This window comes from Chiroxiphia lanceolata, chromosome 9 (genome assembly GCF_009829145.1).
Source record: "Chiroxiphia lanceolata isolate bChiLan1 chromosome 9, bChiLan1.pri, whole genome shotgun sequence".
Classification (NCBI taxonomy): Eukaryota; Metazoa; Chordata; class Aves; order Passeriformes; family Pipridae; genus Chiroxiphia; species Chiroxiphia lanceolata.
The window spans coordinates 3897621-3919172 of NC_045645.1; the positions used below are offsets into that span (position 1 = coordinate 3897621).

At 46.3% G+C, this 21552-nt stretch overlaps 1 protein-coding gene across 12 annotated transcripts in view; it reads left to right on the forward strand.

Annotated features, from left to right (window-relative positions):
* The window catches only part of ST3GAL3 (ST3 beta-galactoside alpha-2,3-sialyltransferase 3), a 177782-nt gene that overhangs the window by 149770 nt on the left and 6460 nt on the right, over positions 1 to 21552 (forward strand). For 11 of the 12 annotated variants that reach the window (XM_032696357.1, XM_032696350.1, XM_032696349.1 and 8 more), the window contains 2 exons: positions 1395 to 1541; positions 11782 to 11928. In XM_032696357.1, the coding sequence (XP_032552248.1) occupies positions 1395 to 1541; positions 11782 to 11928 (294 nt within the window). The remainder of the gene's footprint in view (positions 1 to 1394; positions 1542 to 11781; positions 11929 to 21552) is intronic. The other variant, XM_032696353.1, reaches the window with a different exon arrangement.

Genomic DNA, 21552 nt, shown 5'->3' on the forward strand with positions numbered 1-21552 from the left:
TCAGCTGACATAGCAAATCCCTCAAATCCCTCGGTCAAATGGATGTTGGACTTTATTAACATTTATAATGTTTTTTTCTGTTTTTTTTTAATGCTGGGATCATTCAGTGACTGAAAGTGTCTTATTATAATGGAAAGTGTTAGACTGCTTTGACACTGGGCATTCTTTCTAATTCAACTATGATGAAAGAGCATGAGTGTTAATTAGGAATTTTTTCCATTTAGGGTCCTGAGAGCACTTCACCATTGTTGAAATGTGAACCTAAACTCACAGGATGCTTGCCCTGGTCATCAAAAGTGTATTGTTTTTGGGCAGTTTTGAGGGGACACAGGATAGCAATGGGGTTTGGCTTTCTTAGACAGTTGGTTAGGATGACGGTGTGCGTCCTCCTCAAGTTTGCTGTGTTAATGCCTTTTGTAGCACGAGCCATCTGCCAAAGTTTCAGTTTCAGGATATGAGATTCAGCAGCTAAAGATATCCGTGGGATTGTTCCATAAAAAACCCTCGGTAAGGTGTTTGGCAGCACGTGGTGTGAGGGTTCACAGGAGCCGAGCGCAAGGCTCCGAGTACAAGGAGCGTGTGAAATGCAGCAGGCATGGGCTGCAGCAGAATTCCTGCTGATAATTGCAGGGGTGATCACTGCTGGGCAGGGTAGGCTCCTGAGGGTTTTGCAGGGGATCACCAACATTTTCAGCAGTGCCCTGAAAGCAGCTGTAAAGTCGCTGTTAAGCTGCAAACAATCCAGAACTGGTGTAAATAACGAATTCCAAAACGTGTGGGTTTTATGCAGAGTGTAGTGTCTATCTCTTTTGCTTGTCAGGGAGATCACAGGGAAGATGGCTCAATGCTGTGAGAAGGAGGTGTTCAATCAGATTACTTGCCCAAGCTGCTGGTTAGCAGATTAAAAGTCCTGCCATCCTCCCTGTGCCCTGCTCTGTATTAACCTAAACAGTAGTTAAACATTGGAATGCAATTGTTCTCTAAGTCTCTAAGTTCTCTATTGTTATGTGAACAAGGAGCCTCTGGTTACTTTGGGAGTACTCCATGCTATACCATGTGGATGGTATACCATGTGGCTGAAGTGCCAACAGGAGTGAAAAGATGGCACCAGGGAGGGGGTTATTCCTGCTGAAGCTCAAGCCTGTCTGTCCTCCTCACAGTTGCTATCCAGACTAGCTCAAGTGCATCAGTCCATGCTGCTGTCCATCTCTCCAGGATGCACAGATCCCCTGCAACGTTATACTAGTGCCCTGTGGCAGTGAGCAGGGACAGTGGGAACTGCTACCATTAGTGCATTTTAATATTTTTTTAAATAAAATAATAGAAATCTATATTTTGTATATAACTGTGTTTGTTGTTTTACCTTTCTTTTTCTTTTTTTTTGTTGTTACCAGAGTGCCTCCGATGGCTTTTGGAAGTCAGTGGCAACCCGTGTCCCAAGAGAACCTCATGAGATACGTATCCTGAATCCCTACTTCATCCAGGAAGCAGCTTTCAGCTTCATTGGACTGCCTTTCAACAACGGCCTGATGGGCAGAGGGGTAGGTATAAAGCAGAGGAAGCAAAACCACAGAGAAAGATGAGAGACCAAGCAGCAGAGTAGGCTGTTCTTACTTTTCCTCTGGGCCTCTGTTGTTGGACATTGAAGGGAAGGGACTTTGGCTCTGTTATGGTGGCAGCACTCAGTCTCCTGCAGACCAAGGCAAGATCCTTCCTGGTCTGAGGACTGGGGGTGGGAATCATCAATATTTCAGCAATGCCTTGAACACCACTGTGAAGTTGCATCCCAGGCTTATAGTAGAGGAGGGTAAAGATTGTTTTATGAGGCCTTTGGTAAGAAATTCTGATCTCGCAGCAACAGGTTTTAGATGTAAAAGCTCACAAAAGAAAACAATGCGAATCTCAGTTTTAGGTCATATTTATTAACAAAATACCTTAATGGTCATTCTCATATCTCTCACCCCCAGTGCAACTTTTTGGAGTGTTAGTGTGGAGTAGGTGGTGACTTGGGTTTTCTGGATTATCTCACATTGCAATGCTGTCCTCAGAACCTATTTATATTTGCTCTACGTAATATATCAGCCATTAGAGTAAGTATTGCTTGGGTGGGTAAATTGCTCATGTACACATGTGATATAGCTGTTGATAGAGACCACACGTGACATTTTTGGGCACATTAGCACAGCTGACAAACCCAGAGAGAGGCACTTTCCCTGGACAGGGTCTGCTTGCTCTGCCCCTTCCTTTGCTATCAGCGCTGGAGATTTGCCATGTTCGCAGCATGGATTTGGACTAGACAGAATAGTGACTCATTTTCCGTGCTCTAATTATATCACGAAGACTTCAGAAATATTAGAGACATTTGCTTTGTGCAAGTCAGATGGGTGGGTGCCTGGAGATAAGATATTTCCTTCTTAAAATGCGATGTGCGAGATGTGCGGACAGATTCAGCCACATGGAAAGGGCCTTTTGTAAAATGCACTGCTGTGTGTGTGTATGTACGTACAGAAGCTGTCACAGGATTCTGGGAGCGCTGGATTTTTGTTCTGGGAGCACTGAATATTCCCATCAGCTAGGAATTAACTTACTTCACCTCTCTGCATTCTCCAGAACTTACCCTTAGAAAGACGAGGTCTTGATTTGTCTTCCAGAAAATCAGGACTGCTGCCCCAGTGGAGGATAAAAATCATCAGACTTTCGCCTTTATTTTTCTCCAGATTTGTTTTTTATTTTTAAACACGTTATTTTAATACACAAGTTATTACTTAAACTGAGAGAAGAGAGAATCCGGAAATGAAAATGCTGTGAACTGAAGTTTATGAGGTTTTGATAGGTTGTTTAACACACACTGGATTGGGAAGTGAAGGCATCTTAATTGAAACCTGATGTTTCACTTCACAAAAGTCCATTTGAGCATTTAAAAATAGTTTATGGAGCTTTAAGGCAGGCAGTCTTTGCCCATGACCCCGGCTAGACTGTGTGAATTGTAGTTTATTCCTTCAGATGGGGCAATGGGAGCTCTGCAGGTGCACGTGTGGGGCTGGGATGTCAGTGAACGCTGGGCGGTCTGTGCAAGGACACTGATGGAGGGATTCTGTCAGAGTTTAAAAACAGAGAGAATGTTTCTAGCCTGTGAGTACAAATTTTACTGTGGACATGAGCTGTGGGCTGCTGTCATGGAGCTGTGGAGACTTCACACGTTAGTGAATGATGCTCCATCAGTGCAAGGCTTAGAGCTTTGTAAGTGCACAGGCTCCAAGAGGAGCTACTGCTGCCAGTGTGAAGAGGGAAGAGTCTTAGTAAGATCCTGGTGATACAAGTTTGCTACTGACCTTTTTTCACTCAGAGTTTAAACGGGAAGAGTGGAAATTAGAGCCCGTAGGCCAAGAATCCACCGCTCATAAAAGATTTGCGAGACATCCAGCAGGATGAGTAGGGCAGCTAGAGCGAGGAGAGCTGCTCCACAAGACAGTGTGGCCCAGCAGCTGCAGAGCATAGCTGGTTGGGTTCAGGGTCATGCTTTAGAGATGAGAGAGACAGCCTGGAAAACTTTGCACAAGAAAGAAGCACATGAGCATGGAAAGGAAAATGCTGAGATCTAGTAAGCAAAAAAGCACAGTGAACAGTGTCCTGAGTTTCTCCGAGGAAATCGGGTTGGAGGCAGATTGGTGCCCCCGTGCTGCAGTGTGGTGTGGTGTGTTGGACAGGAGGATCAAGGCTGGGGATGCCTTAGTAATCAAGGGCAACACGAAATCCTCATAAAGAGCAGTAATATTCCACTCTTCTTTGGTTCTGATGCCTAAATAAACTTCAGTGCTTCTCTTGCACACCACATATGGTAACAATGTGCTGCCAATTAACTTTGTAATTTGGGGGCTTTTTCAGCAAGGTTGAGGAGAGCTAGTAAAATAGTTTGGGGCTGATCTCAAAGCGTTTTTCCCAGGATTCAATAAAGGGTGAATGTAGTAACATCCTCTGCTTTGATAATATAATTTGGGCCAGATGGTTCTGGAGGATAGTAGTGGTGTGCAACTCAGAGGTGCATTTTGATTGCAGTTGTAGCACTAGTAGCCAAAAGTCTGAGCAAGAAGCAAAACTGGTCACCCACAATGAACAGTGACTTCTCTCTGAGACTGGTAAAGTTTTTCAGGAGTTTTCTCAGTCCATTTACTGAAGTCTTAAGAGAGGGAGTTTTGTTCCCTGCTGCATGTGGACTTTTTCTTTTCTTGGGTTTAGCAGATGATGAAGAAAAACCTTCAGGATCCTAGCAATGTCTGGGGAAAATCATTGTTTGTGCCTGAAGACGGTTTAGCACAAAAGAAATGATCTAGTAAAGAGCCTCTCTATAATTAAAGAACCTTGTTAAGTGCGGGTGCAGGGTTGGCTTTCTCATTAGCCAAAGGTATGTATGTGATTTTTTGTTCAGGTGGAAGTTCTGTGTATACAGGTCTTTGGGCAATCAAGACAAATCAGACATCACTGGTATTGCAGCTGGTGGTTCAAGCAGGCAGTATCCCTTACACTGCAGACAGTTTACTAAACATTAGTTCAGGGCCATCGTTGCTGGTGGCACGTACACCACTAGGGATGATCATTGCCCTGGTGCCTTTTGCTGTGCAGTGAATAGTCCTGTCCAGTCAGGAGCGCTCAGAGCCATTGCAGCAGTGGCTTTCTAGCTCCTCTGGGAGCCCTGAGCCTGGTGTGAGGTGGCCAGGAGGACGATGCACAAATTATCAGGACTCTGAGGACTCCAGTGCAGACTGTGGTGTTTGTTTCTCTCTCTGTGCTGTTGCTGTGCATCCACAGATCTTTTTATGATTTAACTTCTTATGAGAGTAAGGTCTAAGGCCCAAAACTGTAAGCCTTTGATTTGTTCATGTGCTGGAAATGGCTTAATCTATAAAGAGATAAAGCATCCTTCTCTGGGCTTCACCCAGCCTCAGCACCAGGGTGGTGAAGGAGGAGCCATGTGTGGGAGGTGTTACCAGGCTGTGTTAGGCACCCAGCCATGGATTAGCACCTCTGCAGAGTGCTGACAGCCCTCATGAGCTCGGGGATTAACCTCTGATGCTGGAGTGTTAGCACATCCTGGCCCAGGGCTTCTCTTAGCTGTTAGGTGGTTTTGCCCATGGGCAGTCAGCCTTTCTGGACATGCCAGTGGGAACCCTTTGGTCCTTAGGCAGTTTTCAGCTCCCTTGGGTGGTCATGACCCTTCCTCTCATGAGTTGCCCTGTTGTCAGCAAACTTTGTCTCCCGGGCTGTTCTTACTGGACCAAGACTCTGTGAAGGCCATGTCTTTGGACCTGTTGGGTCTTTGTGAAGCAGAAGAGAGGTGGGAAATGGCAGGAGCAGAGCAGTCTGCCACTCAATCCTTTCATTTACATGCTGCTTTTTTTTTTTGCACTCTGATGGCATCTTCTAAGACACATAGAGGGACAGGTAAAGGGCCACTGCAGCTGCAGTCAGCTGAGCATAGAGACGACTTGTTATTGTAAAGCTTTGGGTTTACAAGACAGCACATCTGCTTTGTGGGCTGGACTGTTCCATCCATTACCACTGCAGTGGGATAAGTCCATGAGCTGCTGGGGAATGGATGCTTGGACAAGTAGAAGGGAGCAGGTAAATGCAAACCAGCTGCTGCTTGGTAAAAGCCCAACCATGTGCTTCTGCACGTGAGGGATGCGAAGTGACTAAAGGGAGCTTTTACTTCTCAGTGAGAGAGTAGGCCACGAGCTCCCATTTAGCGTGGGGTAAGCATATATGTGGTTATCACAGAGCAGATAGCACGTAGTAAAGTCACGCCCTTGCTTGCCTTCTGTTAAATCCTTAGGTCCTTTAGAAATACTCCCTCCATGGCACATGAATCTGCTCCGTGGCAAATGGTGAATCAGAGCTTGTGCATCAGGTAGATGTGGTCAAGAGATAACTTTGGATTGGGCTAAGGTGTATTGGAGCTCAGCAGTCAGCTGCCAGAAGGGAGTTGGTGGGCAGCTGGGTTGTCATGTCTCCAGCAACCAGCCACTGGCTCCCCGTTTGCTCTGCTGCAGACCACCAGTTCTGCAGGCTCTGTCCCACTCACAGCAAGGGATAACTAGGGGAGGTGAAGGAAAAGCATTGCAGATGCTCTGCTTTGTCTTTTGAAGCCAAATATTGTAGCTGATTTCGTGCCTGAATGGAGGTAGCTCTGGGAGCAGCAGTGTGCCCTGTAAGTTCCTGTGACAGGGATCACTCCACAGAGTGCCAGGCAGTGGTCTACTCACAGTGAATGATACTAAATTGCTTTTTGTTCCGTATTTCCAAACTTTTCAGCTCAGGGGAATGAAGAGTAGGTTTGGAGTTGCTCCTATGCAAACATAAACAAAAAGAAAATACTGTTGAGTGTGTTGTGATTATTATAATTTTTTTCTATATGTCTTTTGTTTTGAAAACTTCATTGCTATTAGATGATCAGGTCTGTAACTGATAAAACTAAGGTAGCAATTTTTCCCAGGTAAGCAATTTTTCAGGTTTTCCCTCAAATAATTTAATATAGTAGTCAAGCCAATTTGAATATGTAGGTGCATTATTGTTAGTAGGGAGTTTATTCTTTAGTAACACTTACCTTTTAATTGAAAAAGGTAACATTTGGAATAGTCTGAACAATCCAATAAGTCTTACCCTGAGCCAAGTAAAATCCCATAAATAACTGGAATTCATTTAACATATTAAGGGAGTCAAATATTTCTAAAAACAGATTTACAGCAGTCATTTCCTTCCAGTCCAGCAGGCAGTGACACAGGAATGACCCGGGCATGGAATGAAAAGCAGCAAGAGCTTTTCACATGCACCAAGCAAAGAGCAGTTCCAGCTCAGGTTCAGTCACCAGCACTGGGTCTCCAGCACAATCCTGTGAGGTGATGCTCACCCCCAGTAGAGTCCAGAGGAGGGCTGGTGTTCATTTCTGCTGACTGACTTCTGTGAGCAGAAGTCAGCCTTTAAAGCCTCTTCAGGGGGACCAGTGAAAGGTGAAACATCAATGTCTTGAGGGGAAGCCTTTTATCTTTCTGCTTGCAGCAGAGAACAGTGTAGGAGCAGTTAGGAGAACCTGTCCCATCTCTGTACTGCTAAAGGCACTTGTGATCCCCTTACCTGGTGGTGCAGACTGGCTGTGTTTGCACTGCACAGAGCTTGCAGTGGTCCCTGACGCAGCACAAGACCAGAAGTCTTTGCCTCTCTTGTCTTTATGCTTTTCTCACCGAGATCTACCAAGCATGTGCTCACCTCAGCCATGGAGGACGTGTACTCTTGGAAGGAGCCAGGCTCTGGAGGCTCAGGTAGCCTTTGCCCAGCACTGCTGCAGTGACACATTGCTCACCACTGCTGTGTTTGCTGCTTCTGTTTGTCACATGGCCTTTTAGTGTCATCTCTGGCTCATTTGTCAGTCTGCTGCGTTCCCTCAAATGGGACCAGGCAAAGGGCTGATCCCTGGGGAACATTATATTAGATATTACATTTTCCAGATGTTTGGTCTTAGACAAGCAGGACAGGCTTGAAAATGTGGACTTTCAGTTCTGGACATGTTATGCAGTGAGGTTGCCCTTGTTGTTTACCAGGACTGGAGAGAGGATGCTGAACCTGTTATCTCCATGGGCCCCAGCTGGGACAGAAACCAATGACACACAGCAGGCAATACAGAGCTTGCAAGGCAAATTTCAAGGCTTGTGGCAGGGAACTGACAGGGGGAGAGGACTGCCAGTGCTTTCTGGGGCTTTGCCATTCCCAACTCACACTGATTGATGGGCACCAATTCAGGTCCAAAACTCATCATGGCCACATCTGGAGCAGTGGTCCTGTTGGGCCACTCCAGGCAGCCCCATGCCATGGCATGAACTGTACTGGCCAGTCTCTGGGCAGCTGAGAGGCATCCCAGGAGGCTCCTGCCTCAGCACTGGCCACTGTTGGGCTCTTACTCTTTGACCATTTGGTCAAAAGCACCATTTCTTGGTGATACAGGAACACCCAGGCACACAGAGGGCCATGAGCAGGAAAACAGGCTTTGAGCTGGTCCAGCACCAGAGTATTATTTCTGAGGCAGGATGCTGGAATTTTGGGGTTTTTTCTTAGCAAAGGGCTAGAATAACAGGAGACCTGCTCAGTTGTTTGAGAGAGTTGTATTTTCATAAGTCAATGCAGGAGGTGTGGTGGTTGCTTTGGTATGTCTTTGGGGCACGGCACAAGGGTGTGTGTGGTGAGATAGCACTGACGCATTGTGCAGGGCACAGCAAGCCAGATTTGGCACAGCCATGTCCATGATGCCTAACTTCTTTTGGAGTGACTTGTCCCCCAACTTGCCTCATGGGTTGTACGTGGTCTGTTAGATCCAGATTGGAGCTTTGCAGCCAACGGATTCATGTGCCTGTGTACAATCAGGAGAGCTTGGAAGCTGCGTAGATGCAGCCAGAGAGTAATTATAACCATTTCTTCTCTGATATGTGGCTCCACTCATTTGCCACTTCTTTGCTGAGAGGAGGGGAGAGTCCTTTCCTTGGACCTGGAGAATGCTGCTGAGTTGGCTTCTCTGCAGCACAGCCTGGGACACCTCCCTAGATCCTACAAGGCCTTGTCTTTCCCATGCTGCTAGCTGGACCCGAGGTAGTTCTTCATTTTCAACAGGGAGAAGGACTAGCAGAAGCTCCTCAGGCTGCCACAGGAGAAAAGGGCTCAGTTTCTCTAGCTTAAACCAAATCAGGACAAAAGTACTAACCCTTAGTTAACCAACAATCATGCTTCTTTTATAATTCTGTTCAAGCTAACTCATTTTTCTTCAAGGCTGTTGAATTCCCCAGTTACTGCATCCCTCTGATGATTGCTTCTTTTTTAAAGATAAGCAGTTTGGAGCAAGTGCCCAGTTACATGTATTAGATCTGGGTGCACACACATTTTATACTCCTGTTCTTCTCTTAGGCAGTGTTAGTTACAGGTGGGCTCTGCAAGCACCCCTGTGCTGCCCTGACAGTTACTGCCCTCAGTGAATAGCAAGGATAATAATATTTACAGTATTTTCGAGGTGCTCCTCTCTAGCCCACAGGGTTCTGATGTGCAAACAGCAGTGGGATGTGAGGCTGCATCTCACCAATGAAGGCATGAATGGCTGCAGATCTCTGCCTTCAAGGGGGATACACACTAGGCTGTAGCTACCACAGTGTTGGAGGGTGCTAACATCCATAAGGAATAATTCAATTAAGAAAATGCCATCAGATCATCAGTTTCCAAGTGTGATTTTAGAGCAATGCAAAACTATTTTGTAAGGACACTGATAGGTGTAGGGACCAAGCCAAATCTATCTACTACAGTTCAAGAAGTTAGGTAAGTAGGTGGTCTCTGGTATTTTAATCATTTTTGAGAGCAGAGCAGGTGGTACTGAAGTACTGGCCTGTGAGGAACTAATGAAGAACAGAAGCAGATGAGAAAATTAGCTCCTATTTTTCCATAAAACCGTCGACGTATTATAGATAGAATAAAGTCAGGCAGATATTTGGTGACCAAAGGAAAGTTCACTCTCAATTTCTGTTTTCTGTTATTCTCCAAACAGAAGTAAGAATTATGCCTGAAAGAAAGTTGCGGTCGTTTGGCAGTCCTCCCGTGAGGTTGGGTAGTGTGATTAACTCTCTGCGGTTTGCAAGACTCACATTAGAAAGTCAGCTCTTAAATGTTAGCTTGGCTTGGCCAGTAGAATTCCCTCCAGGCAAAAACCCTGTGTCTCCCTCGAGCTGTACCGTGGGAATGGGCCCAGTGCAAGTGTGGGTGGCGTTAACACCATCCTATTCCCAGTGACGACACAGTCTCAAGGACGTAACCATCTACTCACTGTGTTTTGGACACTGTAACTACAGCTCTGCTGAGGGAAAGGGTTTTGTGGCACGTTCACTTACCAGCTGATGCAATTCCAGTGACATCCAAATGTCATCTCCTATGCAAAATAGAGCTGAGAAATCTGAATTCAAACTGCCATGTCCGGGAAGACAGGATGTTCTTGAATATTTTGAAATTCAGGGGAATGTTTGTATCCTTGCCTAATAAACTTTTTCCAATTTTTTTTAAACCCCTGTGTTTTTAAACCCCTTGATATTTTTTGGCTACCGGTGAATTAACAATTAACTAAAGTAACTAGAATAAAACCAGTATTGTTTGTGGGAGTATCAACTGAAATTAAGCAGCAAGAACAAAATGACTCCGCTGTTTTTCCCAACATCTAGAGCTGGCACAGGAGGATATAGGAAGGTCTTTTCATTTTAGATGTTCACTGTTACAGTGTTACTGTGCTACAAATGTTTAAATTTAATGTCTCACTGACTTAGCCATAAGCAGTTTTTGCCTGTTTGTCTTTAGTTTAGAGTAATTCCAGTGCACTGTAGTGAATTTCTCCATAGCATGTGAATTGTGCTCCCAGCTCTGCACATCTCAGATAGGGTATGGGTGACATCCTTTGCTTGGAAAACATTGTTTTTCCCACTGGTCAGGCAGTCAGAAGTGCTGAGAAAAACCGGTTCCTTTGAATGAGAAGCAGAAATTCAAAACATTGTTCCCAACCTTTTTGAACATGCAGTAGCATTGCTCACTGGTTCAGGGTAAGCCATTGTCAGTGAAAAATATAAATGTGCAGTTGGTTTCTACACCTCAGCTAGGAGGCTGTCACCCTTGGTGACTGTCTGAGCACGTCCTCTGAATTCATGATACTTTTGATACGGCCGGTGTTGGATGCTCTACAAATGAAGATAAGATACGTGGGTGGATTTCTCAGCCTCTCCCTAGCCCCTGGGGCAAAGCTGCCTCTGGATTCATCTGGCTAAAGGGGAGCTAGAAGAGTCAATGAGCTAGGATTTTACACTGGAAACACTTGGCTGTCCCAGTGGTCATGTTCATCTGAACGCAGAGGAGGAGTTGTAGCCGTACAGGGCCTCGGCAGAAGCCAGGTGAAACAGGAAGAGCTGAGGCTGGACTTCAGTGCAAATGGCAGGTCAGCATATGGGAGAGGACAGTTGGGGTGTCCCTGCTTGGAGTGCTACCACCCATCTCTGACTGGCTTCCCACTGCTCTTTGTCTTCCCAGAAGGATGTGGGTAGGAGGGTATGGCACAGGCCAGAGTGCCCTTTCCCTGTTGGGCTGCCCCCAGGGAAAGGAAGGGGTCTTGGACCACACTTCTACCTGATCTCCTCTCCATCTCCCAGAGCTGTTTAACAACCTTAAATTGCTTTTACCATTAGTAAAACAAGCTGTTCCTCATTCTGCTCCTGTATGGTGACCTGTTTGGGATAAGTATTCCTCCTTAGCCTAGCTGGAAGCCAATAATGTACATAGCATTGTAATCCAGTATCTACATCTGTTTTAATTTCGGAAAGCTAACATATCCACTGTGATTCATCCTCCAGCTCATCTGCTGCCCTCTTCTCAGGAAGGCAGAGTTGTGGAAGGGGAGTCTAACCATCTTCATTAATCCCTCTGCCCTTCAGTGCTCTCCCCTGGAGAGTCATGTCACAGAGCCTCAAACAAGAGCTGCTGCTTTTGGGCTAGATGATTCACAGGAAGCTGGCTGATGTATGAGTTTCTTTACAAGTTGGGAGGCTATTGACCCCACCAAGCTGACATTGGTCAGCTGACGTGCAGATATAACCAAATACCGTATTTCTGGTTTTCTGTTTAGTAGCAGCAGTGCCCTTGTGAGCAGGGACGATAAGAGGAAATCTTTGATTATAAAAATGGCAACCTGCTAATGACTTCCATTCCTGCTTTCTCTCCTCTCAGAACATCCCCACCTTGGGAAGCGTAGCAATAACCATGGCGCTCCACAACTGTGATGAGGTGGCGGTAGCTGGGTTTGGCTATGACATGAGTTCACCCAATGCACCCCTGCACTACTATGAGACCATCAAGATGTCTGCCATCAAAGAGGTAGGGAGCTCCTCCCAAGCACATCCTCCTGCCAAGCCCGCCGGCCACCCCGACTCCAGAACCTGACTGGGATGGTGATGTCAACTTCCATCTTTCCTGTGTGGGTCAAAAACACAGCTCCACCCATGCATTTGCCTGTAAAATTCTAGACATTCTCCCAAGCTCAATGTATGTTAAAAATGGTTATTACTGCTGGGAAAAGTTCTCTGGAATGTGTATATAATGTAATTCCTTCTTTGAGCAGCAGGGAAAAGATTCACATAAATGTTAACTCAACAAGGGTGAAAGGGAGCAGTCCTGCTCTGGGGCTGAAAAGATGTGACCTCTCCTGATTTTTGATCCATTGTACTGCTCTCTGATCCATAGGCTTCTTTTGTGAGATGATCCCCTCTTCAGGCCCTGTGAAACATGGGAAGGTGAGATCAGCCCGTGCAGCTCTCAGAGGACTGTTCAGCAGCAGTTCACATATCAGGGCTCTGCAGACACTGCTCTGTAAAGAGATGCACACTAGAAACATTTTCTGGTACTGTCACACTGATACAAACAGCATTTTTTGATGAACAAAAGCTCTCTTATTGGTATAATGGAGCAGTTAAATGCCTTCAGGTCTGTCCATTTCTGATACCAAACTAGAGCAAACTTGGGACACTGGTCAAAGCTTCTGTAGTGGGGAGGTTTGCTGCTTTTTTGGTGGAGCTCATTCTTTCCCAGCACAGATGAGGTGCAGATCTTTCTTAAATTGCTTTTCCCTCTTCACTGTCTCCTTGGCAGGGAAAGTTTCTCTATCGTACTCCATGCTGTGAAAAGTTGTATTGTTCATGGACAGTAGCTGTCTCCTGGCACTTGGCATTTGTTCACCTCAAGCACTTTACCATTGCTCCAGACTAGGAGGGAAGCTGGGAGGTTGTGTTTTTCCAAATCACAAGATTGTACGTGTCTTAGTACTCTCACAGGCTGCAGGCTGCATGACCCTAGGCAGACTGAGAGGAATTATAAATCAGTGATTAGTCAACTTGAGAAATGAGAAGCGTGTGTCTAATTATCAAGAGTAATGAGGTTTTGGAACAGGCTCTCAGGAGAGGCCAGGAGAACACACTGAGTTTGGGAAAAGACTGTGAGGAAGTCCCAGTATATCAAGGGACTGGACATCGTGGTCCTGAGGTACCTTCTGGGCCTGTGGACTTAGCAAGAGAGTCTGCCTTGGGCAGTGACATAACCCTGGATTTAATCAGTCCTGGCTGGGAAAGTGAGTGCTCATTTACAGAATTTGAGGGGTACGTCCAGAGAGGAAAACTGAATTGAGTCACTGTGTACAGGGGTGGTCTGGCTTGTGAAATAGCCAAGGAATACAATTTTTGCAGCAGTAGAGGAGGTATAACCATTGGCTTGCCTGGTTCTGGCTCTTCCTTGGGCATCTGCTTATAACCACTGCCAGAGGGACAGCACCCTGGGCTCCACAGGCCCAGGTCTGATTCATTGCAGCTGGTTGGTAAAAACAGTTGGATAACAGAATCTCTGGTTGAAGTCACTGGTCCAGACCACTTGGATCTCTGATTTTGGAGACCAGCACCCTGAATGGGATCCAAACGCCACTGGAAGGCAGGAGGAAGTCACTCTTGGACATTCTGTGTGGTCTCAGGAATAAATGTTGCGTGGCACAGGGCAGTTAGATGAGGATGAACATATGAAATGCAACCAGTAAGGTCTCCTGGAGAGAGCAGTTAGTGCCTGATTTGCCAGGCCTCTGCTGTCTGGAAGCTGTCAGTCATCATGTCCGGGATGTTCTGTACAGAGGTGAGGGAGCGTTGAAAGGTTCTGTGAAGCCTCACTAGTTCAGATGTCAGTGGATTTGTTTCTGCAGACAAGGCTGTTGTTGAGAGCTCTGCAGGCCAGAGGAGCTGGTTCTAGGAGGAAGGTTCCTGTTCCACTTGAAGACTGGTTACCTGATACGTGTCTGCCCATCTAATCCTCACATCCTCACCCACAGATCCTCTTACATTTCACTGCCCTGGTACAAGAAAAGCCATCTGTTCCCAAGTATCAATAATTAATGCTCCTCCTGCCTCTGCCCCTCCCAATATGACAAATTGTTTGTGATATTGTGGAATGTGAAGAGCAGAGAGAGGATCGCATTTCTTTCTCTCCCGTTTAATATTAATGGTAGCTGGTAATTGTTAGTCACCTGAGGGTGAAGTTGAAAGGTGAAGGGCATAATAGCTGGGTTATGTCTTCTGCAGTTGCCCTCAAAGAATGCACAAATAGAGATTTGGCCCGCTCCAGACTGGAAGCACCTTGCACACCCTGCTTGAAGAAAAATCTGCATGCACTTTGCAAATTGGGAGGCTGGCCTGCACTGATACCTTGTGCCAAACCTTGCCCTTGGCATTAGCGAAATAAGACTGACTCAGAACCCAGCTCCACTGAGGTCTTTGTCTGTTCCATCTGCTCTGACACCCAGAGGCCCAAAGGGCATCCACAGCATTTTCCTCAGTGTTACTTTGGACCTCTGGGATTATGTCCAGGCCTAGTTTGTTCTGGTCCTCCTCTACCTTTCAGCATCTAAAGGAGCACTAAAGCAGGCTGTGCCTTGAAATTATGCAAGCATCATCTTTATCCTCTGGCCTGCAGACCCATGGAGACTGGAGTACTCGTCCCTGGGCAGAGAAGGGGAGCAGCTTTGCTTAACCTTGCCTCATCACAGCTTTTCCACGACAACAAACATCCCAGGCAGGAACCCCTGCAGTTTGACCAGGTTTGGTGGGGCAGAACCTCTGTTTCTGAAGTTCAGATCTCTTCACTGAATGCCAAGCTCCTCCAGCCTAAATGTCCAAAAATCTTCAGTGTTTAATGCTAAGAGAGCAGCTGCAGGGAAGCACTCCAGCTCCACCCTGAAACCATCACTGTCTTTACAGAGGAAATGTAAACACCAGCAGTCTCCTGGGTCTGGAGGTGCCACACGTGTGTGGGAGCCTGTCTGGTAACATCTGAGAGCCCCTTCCCTTGCCTGGTGTCTGCAGGGGAAATGGGCCTGCTGGCAAGCGTGAGTCCTCTCAGCAAGGTGTGTCACTGATTTACACTTGAGACTGCTTGACATCTCTCTGGACACCCTTGAAGCTCCGTGACTCATCTCCAAGGAATTTGCTCTGATTACATAAAAAAAGACGGCAAAATGCGCTTGCTTGCTCACAGCTGGGCGGAGATGCCTCTCCCATGCCAAGACTGAGGTGATAAAAATCTCTGAGGAAATTAATGTGATTTTTCCTGCTGCTCTGTGGGACTGGCAGCTGAATTTCCAAGAGGAGAAATAGGCAGCCCCAGTCTGTAGTTTTGTTTAGCCTTTGCTTTCCCAGCAGGAGTAAAAGCCCTCAAGGTCCAAGATTGTGCTGCCTTTGCTACCACAAAAGGCAGCTGCCTACACTGACTCTTCTAGGATCTCCTTCTCCTGCAGGCTGAGCAGGCATTTCCTGCCCCAAAGGAAAAGGCTCTGCAAGGAGGCAGATGAAGCTCTGGAGCTTCATCACTGTTACTAGTCAAGGGGCAGTGTATGGTCTTTGGACTCTGGCTGACAGTATATCTGCAAACACATATGGATTCTCCTGTGCTTGTGGATGCTCATGAGAGTAAATTTCTCCAGTTCAGTCCTGGATGGCTTCTTTACCCTCTGTCCTGTCTATCTTAATGTACTCTGGCCAGAGTACGTCCAGGCAGAGCTGGTTTAGAAGACCCTTTTCTGTTCCCAGGTGTGCCCTGGAGAGCTGGAAGCACACAGGTGCAGTGCTTTCAGTTTTGGGCTGTGAGCTGGAAGATCAGTGCTTGCACTGCAGATTGGCCCCTGGATGCTGCTTCCCAGCAGCTTCTCCCCTCGTCTCTCATCTTCTCTCCATCATGGCCGAGGGTGCAGAGTCCCTGGCCTGCACTTCAGCAGGGGGTTTCTCAGTGGTATGAAGACAACCTGCTGTTCTCTGATCTGTTACTGGGATGCTCCTGCCCAATAGACCCAGTGCTGTTGTATAAACCCTCACAGGTGATTTTTCAGCTCTGATCCCGTCTCTTTGCTTTAACTTAAAAAATGTGGGAATGTCCAAGTGTGTCATCTCCGTTCAGTTACTATTTTCCCTGTTCCAAACAACTTTGCAACAGCTTTTGACCCTTGCCTGCTTCCATGAATGTTGTACAGAAAATTATTTGAGTCTTTGCCAAGGTGTCTGCTAACTTGTTTCTGTTTTTGTGGCAATGAATCCATTGGAGCTGGATTTTCATATACTTTATTGTATTTTTATTTCTTGCTCAGGTCCTGTAATGCTTCCTGCTCAAGCACTCCATAAAAGTGTATTTTTATCACAGGTCACTATCTTCTATTAATGTAGAAGTGTCAGACCCACTGGGAACATAGCGAAGGAAACATGGAAATGGTGGTGAGGAAAAAGGAATAATTTTAAAATAGAGTGAAATAGAGATTATTTAAGGATGGGAAAGCGACTGTTTAGAATAGTAAAAACAGGTCCATAAGGAGCTTATGAAACTGAGAGAGCAGAGGGCTGTGCTAAATCATGGGAATGAAGCACAAGACTGGCTCCCAGCATCCCTCCTCCATGTGCTCTGTTCCAGCACACAGCCTTTCCCAGCTTCATGATCCAGAGGTGAGCTTCGATCTCCTGGTCGTTTCTTGCAGAAGCAAGAATGTGAGCAAGAAATCACCTCGATGCCACACAGGGAACACCCCGAGCTGTCTTCTTGCACTTGTGGCTGGTAAAAATGGCGAATGCATGATTAAAAGCCACCCTTATCCATCCAGAGCCTGTCTGCAGCATTTGTGTCCCGCAGTGGAGCTGCTGATGGATCTCCTTTTTACTGGAGGAGCAGATCAAGCGCCAGCACCGATGCTGGAGGTGTCAGCTCCTTTGACACAGCTGTGCCCGGCACCTCAGTGACTCGCTGCCTGACCCGAGGGGGAGGTGGGCGGCTGCCTTTGATGGCTTCTTTCTGATCCTTGGCTCTGCTTCCCCAGCAGGTCTTTGTGGGATGCTGGAGGACACTATCGTGTAACAGTTCTCATTCAGCCTGTGTAAGGGCTGTCAGAAGGGCCAGGGGAGGTGGCCTGCAGCATGCAGTGACACGCAGCTTTGTCTCTGTCTCTCCCCAACAGCAGCTACCTCTCAGAATAATCCACAAACATCAAGTTTGGAGTCTCACAAACAATAGTGCTTTATCATCATCTGCTCTCTCTGTGAAGCCGTCTTTTGCATTTTAAATCAACACAAGTTGCTTGGGAGGGGGTGGTCGGGCTGCTTCAGGCCTCCAAGTACCTTAAAGTTTGCGGTAGCCAACGAGAAGAACAAAACTCCTTTGAAAGCCGGGCAGATGTCTGACCTGGTGATTTATAGACTGAAAACACGACTATTCGAGCCTGGCTGATGAATTGCGATTGCAGTACAAGGAGTGGTGCAGACTGAAATGGAGGTCAGCTTTGGAGGGGGAGGTTAGGGGCTGGGGCATGGGGACCTCTGAAAGGGCAGTGCTTTTTCTTGGGGCCGGCAGTGATGACTGATGAGGTTTATGCGTTTTTGTCTTTGTTTAAAAGCCACCTGTTTGACAGCATTTTGGCTGAGAGAAGGCCTCACATACTGTTCCTGTGCATAAGGACTGTGTGTCTGTGTAATAGAAGTCTGGAGAAGATTGGTGGAGTAGCAGTCATGGCCAGAGCACAGGTATTGCCTTGTTTAGTAGGACAGAAATACAGTAACACTTGCAGTATCACTGTGCACTAATAGCAGCAAGGAAGGTGCAGCTGTAGGATGGGCAAAAACAGAATTAGGGTTCAGACAATCTCTCCGTAGGAAAAGAAAGTTAAAGATCTACAGGGGTGTGCTAGAGCCCAGCTGCTGACCCGAGCATTGAATGCAGATGTCTGTAGGGGTGCTGGGTGCCACCAGAAATGGCACTGTCATGGATGTACAGTACGAGCCAGTATGACTGTCAAGAGGAGAGCCAAGGTATTCTCAGACACAGTGGCTAGCACAGCTCTTGTCACCAACCATGAGGGCACGAGAAGAGCTGTTGGCCTTTCACAGCTGTTTTTAGCATGTCCCCCTTGCAAAGAGACATTTTAGAAAATTGCCTTTGATCAAGTGCCTTCATGGTTAAATTAAGTGGGAAGGCAACAGAAGGGATGATATAACTCAATAACTCAGATTTTGCTTCCTAAGGGAGGGAGCTTGATAAGCAGGGCTGTATATAGACTCAGCAGTGCTGGCGGGGTGCTCGGTGAAATTGGGACACACATGCAGACTCTGACCTCTCTGAATCTGGGCCTAGCCTAGGAGAATGGGCCACTAAAATCAGATGCACTGAAGAGCTCATGAACTCATTGTAGACTTGAAATCTTGTTTGTGAAAGTACAATGATTATCTGCAGTTCATGCTTGCAGCAAGGGGGCAACTGGCAGAAAAAGGCTGTAGACATAACATCATAAAGAGCTGCTTCCAAGTGGTGTTAGAAGTAATAGAGGAGTGAGGAAGAGCATCAGGAGACTTCGCTCCTGATGGCTGGAAAGGACAGAGATAAAGTGGAAACTGGCAAAATTCAAGTTCAATTAGATCTTGCAAAGGAAAAGAAGCAAACACTGGACAAGTCTCACTGACAAGCAAATGATAAGGAAACAAGGAAAGAATTACCAGGGCAGGCATTCGGGGAAGTGAAGGAAGTGGGAGGATTAAAGTGGGAGCCATATGAATATATATATATATATATATTACCTCCATCAGGGTGATATGATGAATGTGAGAGAAAGAATGGCTTATGGTGAGAAGTTCACAGACAAAGAAAACTACTGGGTCAGCAGTGAAAGGAAAAAGCTGTTGAAGCTAATGCACTAGGTGTGAGAGCCCAAGAGATCTCTGTTCCACTTTGAACCAATTAAGCTGCAAGTCCAGAGGAAAAGGTCCCCAATAAATCTATCAGGTTACACATGGTTCCACAGGATTAGCTTGTAGTGGACATAATACTTCTTTTTCCCTTCTTTTTTTTGGGGGGGATGGGAGCAAGGGAAAATAATCCTGACAAATTCAGACCTCTTAATCTAACCTCAGAGGTACTATTCAGAACTTCAGAGCGGAGTTTAAATGAAAGAATAATTAAATCCTGAAAGCAAATACAACATGGATTTACCAAAGGCAGGTCACAAAAACTAATTTAATATTTTTATTTGATTAAAAAAAATCATTCTTGAGACAGAGGAAGTGTAGTAGCCCAGTCTGTCAGAAGTTAAGTTAAGCGTGTGATACTGTGCTGTGTGAGATATTATTAGTTAAGCTTCAGAAGCCACAGTTTGGTGCAACACCTGTATGTGAATAGTCTCTCTAAAAGAGAACACAAAAAGCAGCACTGAATGGACAGCTGGGAGTTCCTCCACAGGAAGTCATGTTTAGTGTTTGCTTTAATGATTTTTGGCACAGAAAGCAATGGTGTGCAAGTGGAATTTGTGACGAGACAAAACCAGGTGTGGTCAATACAAGGGAGGATCAAAATACCATCCAGGAAGACCATAGCACCTTGAGAACAGGAGTAAACTGGGTGGCATGAAACCTAAGAGTATGAATGGAAGGTCCTGCTGTTTGGGGCAATAACACACATTTTGACTCTAAGCTGCGATAACATCATTTGACAGTGGCAGAGGAGGAAAATGCTTAGGTAGGTACAAATAAATCACAGGATAATTCAGGCTACCAGACTGTTACTGTGAAAAAAAAGACAAATACAGCTCTGGAAAGACTAGAGGAAAGAACTTGTAGAGAGAGGGAATTGCCTCTGCATGAAGCAGAGGCCTTTTTTCTGGTTCACGAGGAGTAAATTTGGGATAAATAGGGACAAGGGCAGCTATTGTACTTCTGGGAAATTTCCCAGTTTTCGTAGGGTAAATGAACAGCCTGTTTTGGTAGAGGGAAGACATGGGTTGTTTAACTTGGTAGAATGAAGACTGAGAAGAGATACAGTTTGTGTATGTATTGAGAATAAGGGTGAGCTAAAAGAGCTGTTCGAAACTTAAAGTTGGTGTGAAACTGACTGGGCATAAAGGAGCTGGGAGTAAATCTTCTGAAGATGGGAAGATGAGGGTGCCCAGCCATCCCTTTGGTTTCAGTAGGTGTGACCCCCGAGGGGGCACAGGTGGAATGGGGCAGTCTGTGGTAACAGTGACATCCAGGTGATGGACTGGGAGAGAAGGGGGAAACAGGAGCTGAATGAGGCAGGCACTGGTGTCACTGGGAGGTGAAACTGCAGCTCAGGGGTGGCCATAAAACACCTGGTGTGTTTGGTCACCATGTTGGGACCAGAGCAAGGGTGTGGGTGATGAAGAATCGTGAAAATTAAGCATCTCTAGAGACAAGGCAGTAAAGGTTAAAGACAAAGATAAGTTAGCACTGCTGGAGACTGGAAACCAACTGTTACCAGTGAAGTAGCAGTTCTTGCTGCTGCTTTGGTTTCTGTGCAGGTTTTCAGGGAGAAGTGCTGCTGACTTGCAGAAACACGGAGGATGTAACAGAACTGAGAAACCTCCTGCTTTACAACTTGCTATTTTTCGTTAATTCATTCCTCATTGACTTCAGTCTCTCTAATTTAGCCTTCCTGTGTTTTAATTGCAGCATGCTTGATAAGACTAATGTGGTCTGAAGCTGAGGCATTCCCCAGTTGTAATTGATTACAGACGGGGAGCTTACCTTCCTCCTGGGTTGGTCTCTGAAACATTTTCTTAGTCTTAAAATATTCTACTTGGCTTCTCTTCAAGCAGCAGATGATGTTTCGTGCTTCCTTGTGGAATTGTAAAGATAAAAAGGACAGGTGGTTTGGGGCTGCTGCATTTGCATAATGCTGAAAGGTGGCTTTAACTGATGATAAATTTTCATCTAATAACTGTGACCAAGCGCTCAGACCCACTGCCACCTCCCTGGGATGAACAGCCAGAACAGTGCATGTGCTTGCAGGGTAACTTTCCTCCTGCTGCTTCTCTCTCCACTGGAAAGAGCAAACATCCACTACTCAGAGAGAGACCCATAGCACAGGAAATCCTAGCGTGGTCCCCAGAGAACAAGAAGGGTTCTGGAGCCTCCTGTGGTGTTCCTGCTGTGAGCTCAGGCAAGCAGCCTGTTTTGTTTGCACAAGTGGAAGCTGCACCGGATGCGAGCAGCAGAGGAAGGAGAGGGCAGGGCCAGTCTGCCAGGTTGCAGGAGCAGCAGTAGTGGTGATGTGCAGGGACAAGAAGAAGGTGGCAGTGAATGGCTGCTCCATCACTGTCTTGGAGGTTCAGATTGACAAGGGAAGAGCTGGAGTTTTCTGCTAGTGGTGTGTGCTACCCAGAGTCCTATTTAGAGTGTATACACCCTGAAAGCTGCTAGATTTTAGGGGGTATTTTGTTGCCTTTTCCTGCAGGGGCAATGGGACCAAGGTGCTTGTCTGTCTGCCAGTTTTGAGAAAACTGCTCCGGCTCTTCTCCCCACTGCTGGTGCTGGAATGCAGCTTCCTTTGCCTGATTAGCTCTGTCTGTCAGTGGGGTGAGCGAGTCCCTCTCCTGTAATCAGTAACCGGAGCTGGTGTTGAAGACATGCCTCATCCCTCCTGCCTGCATTGCTG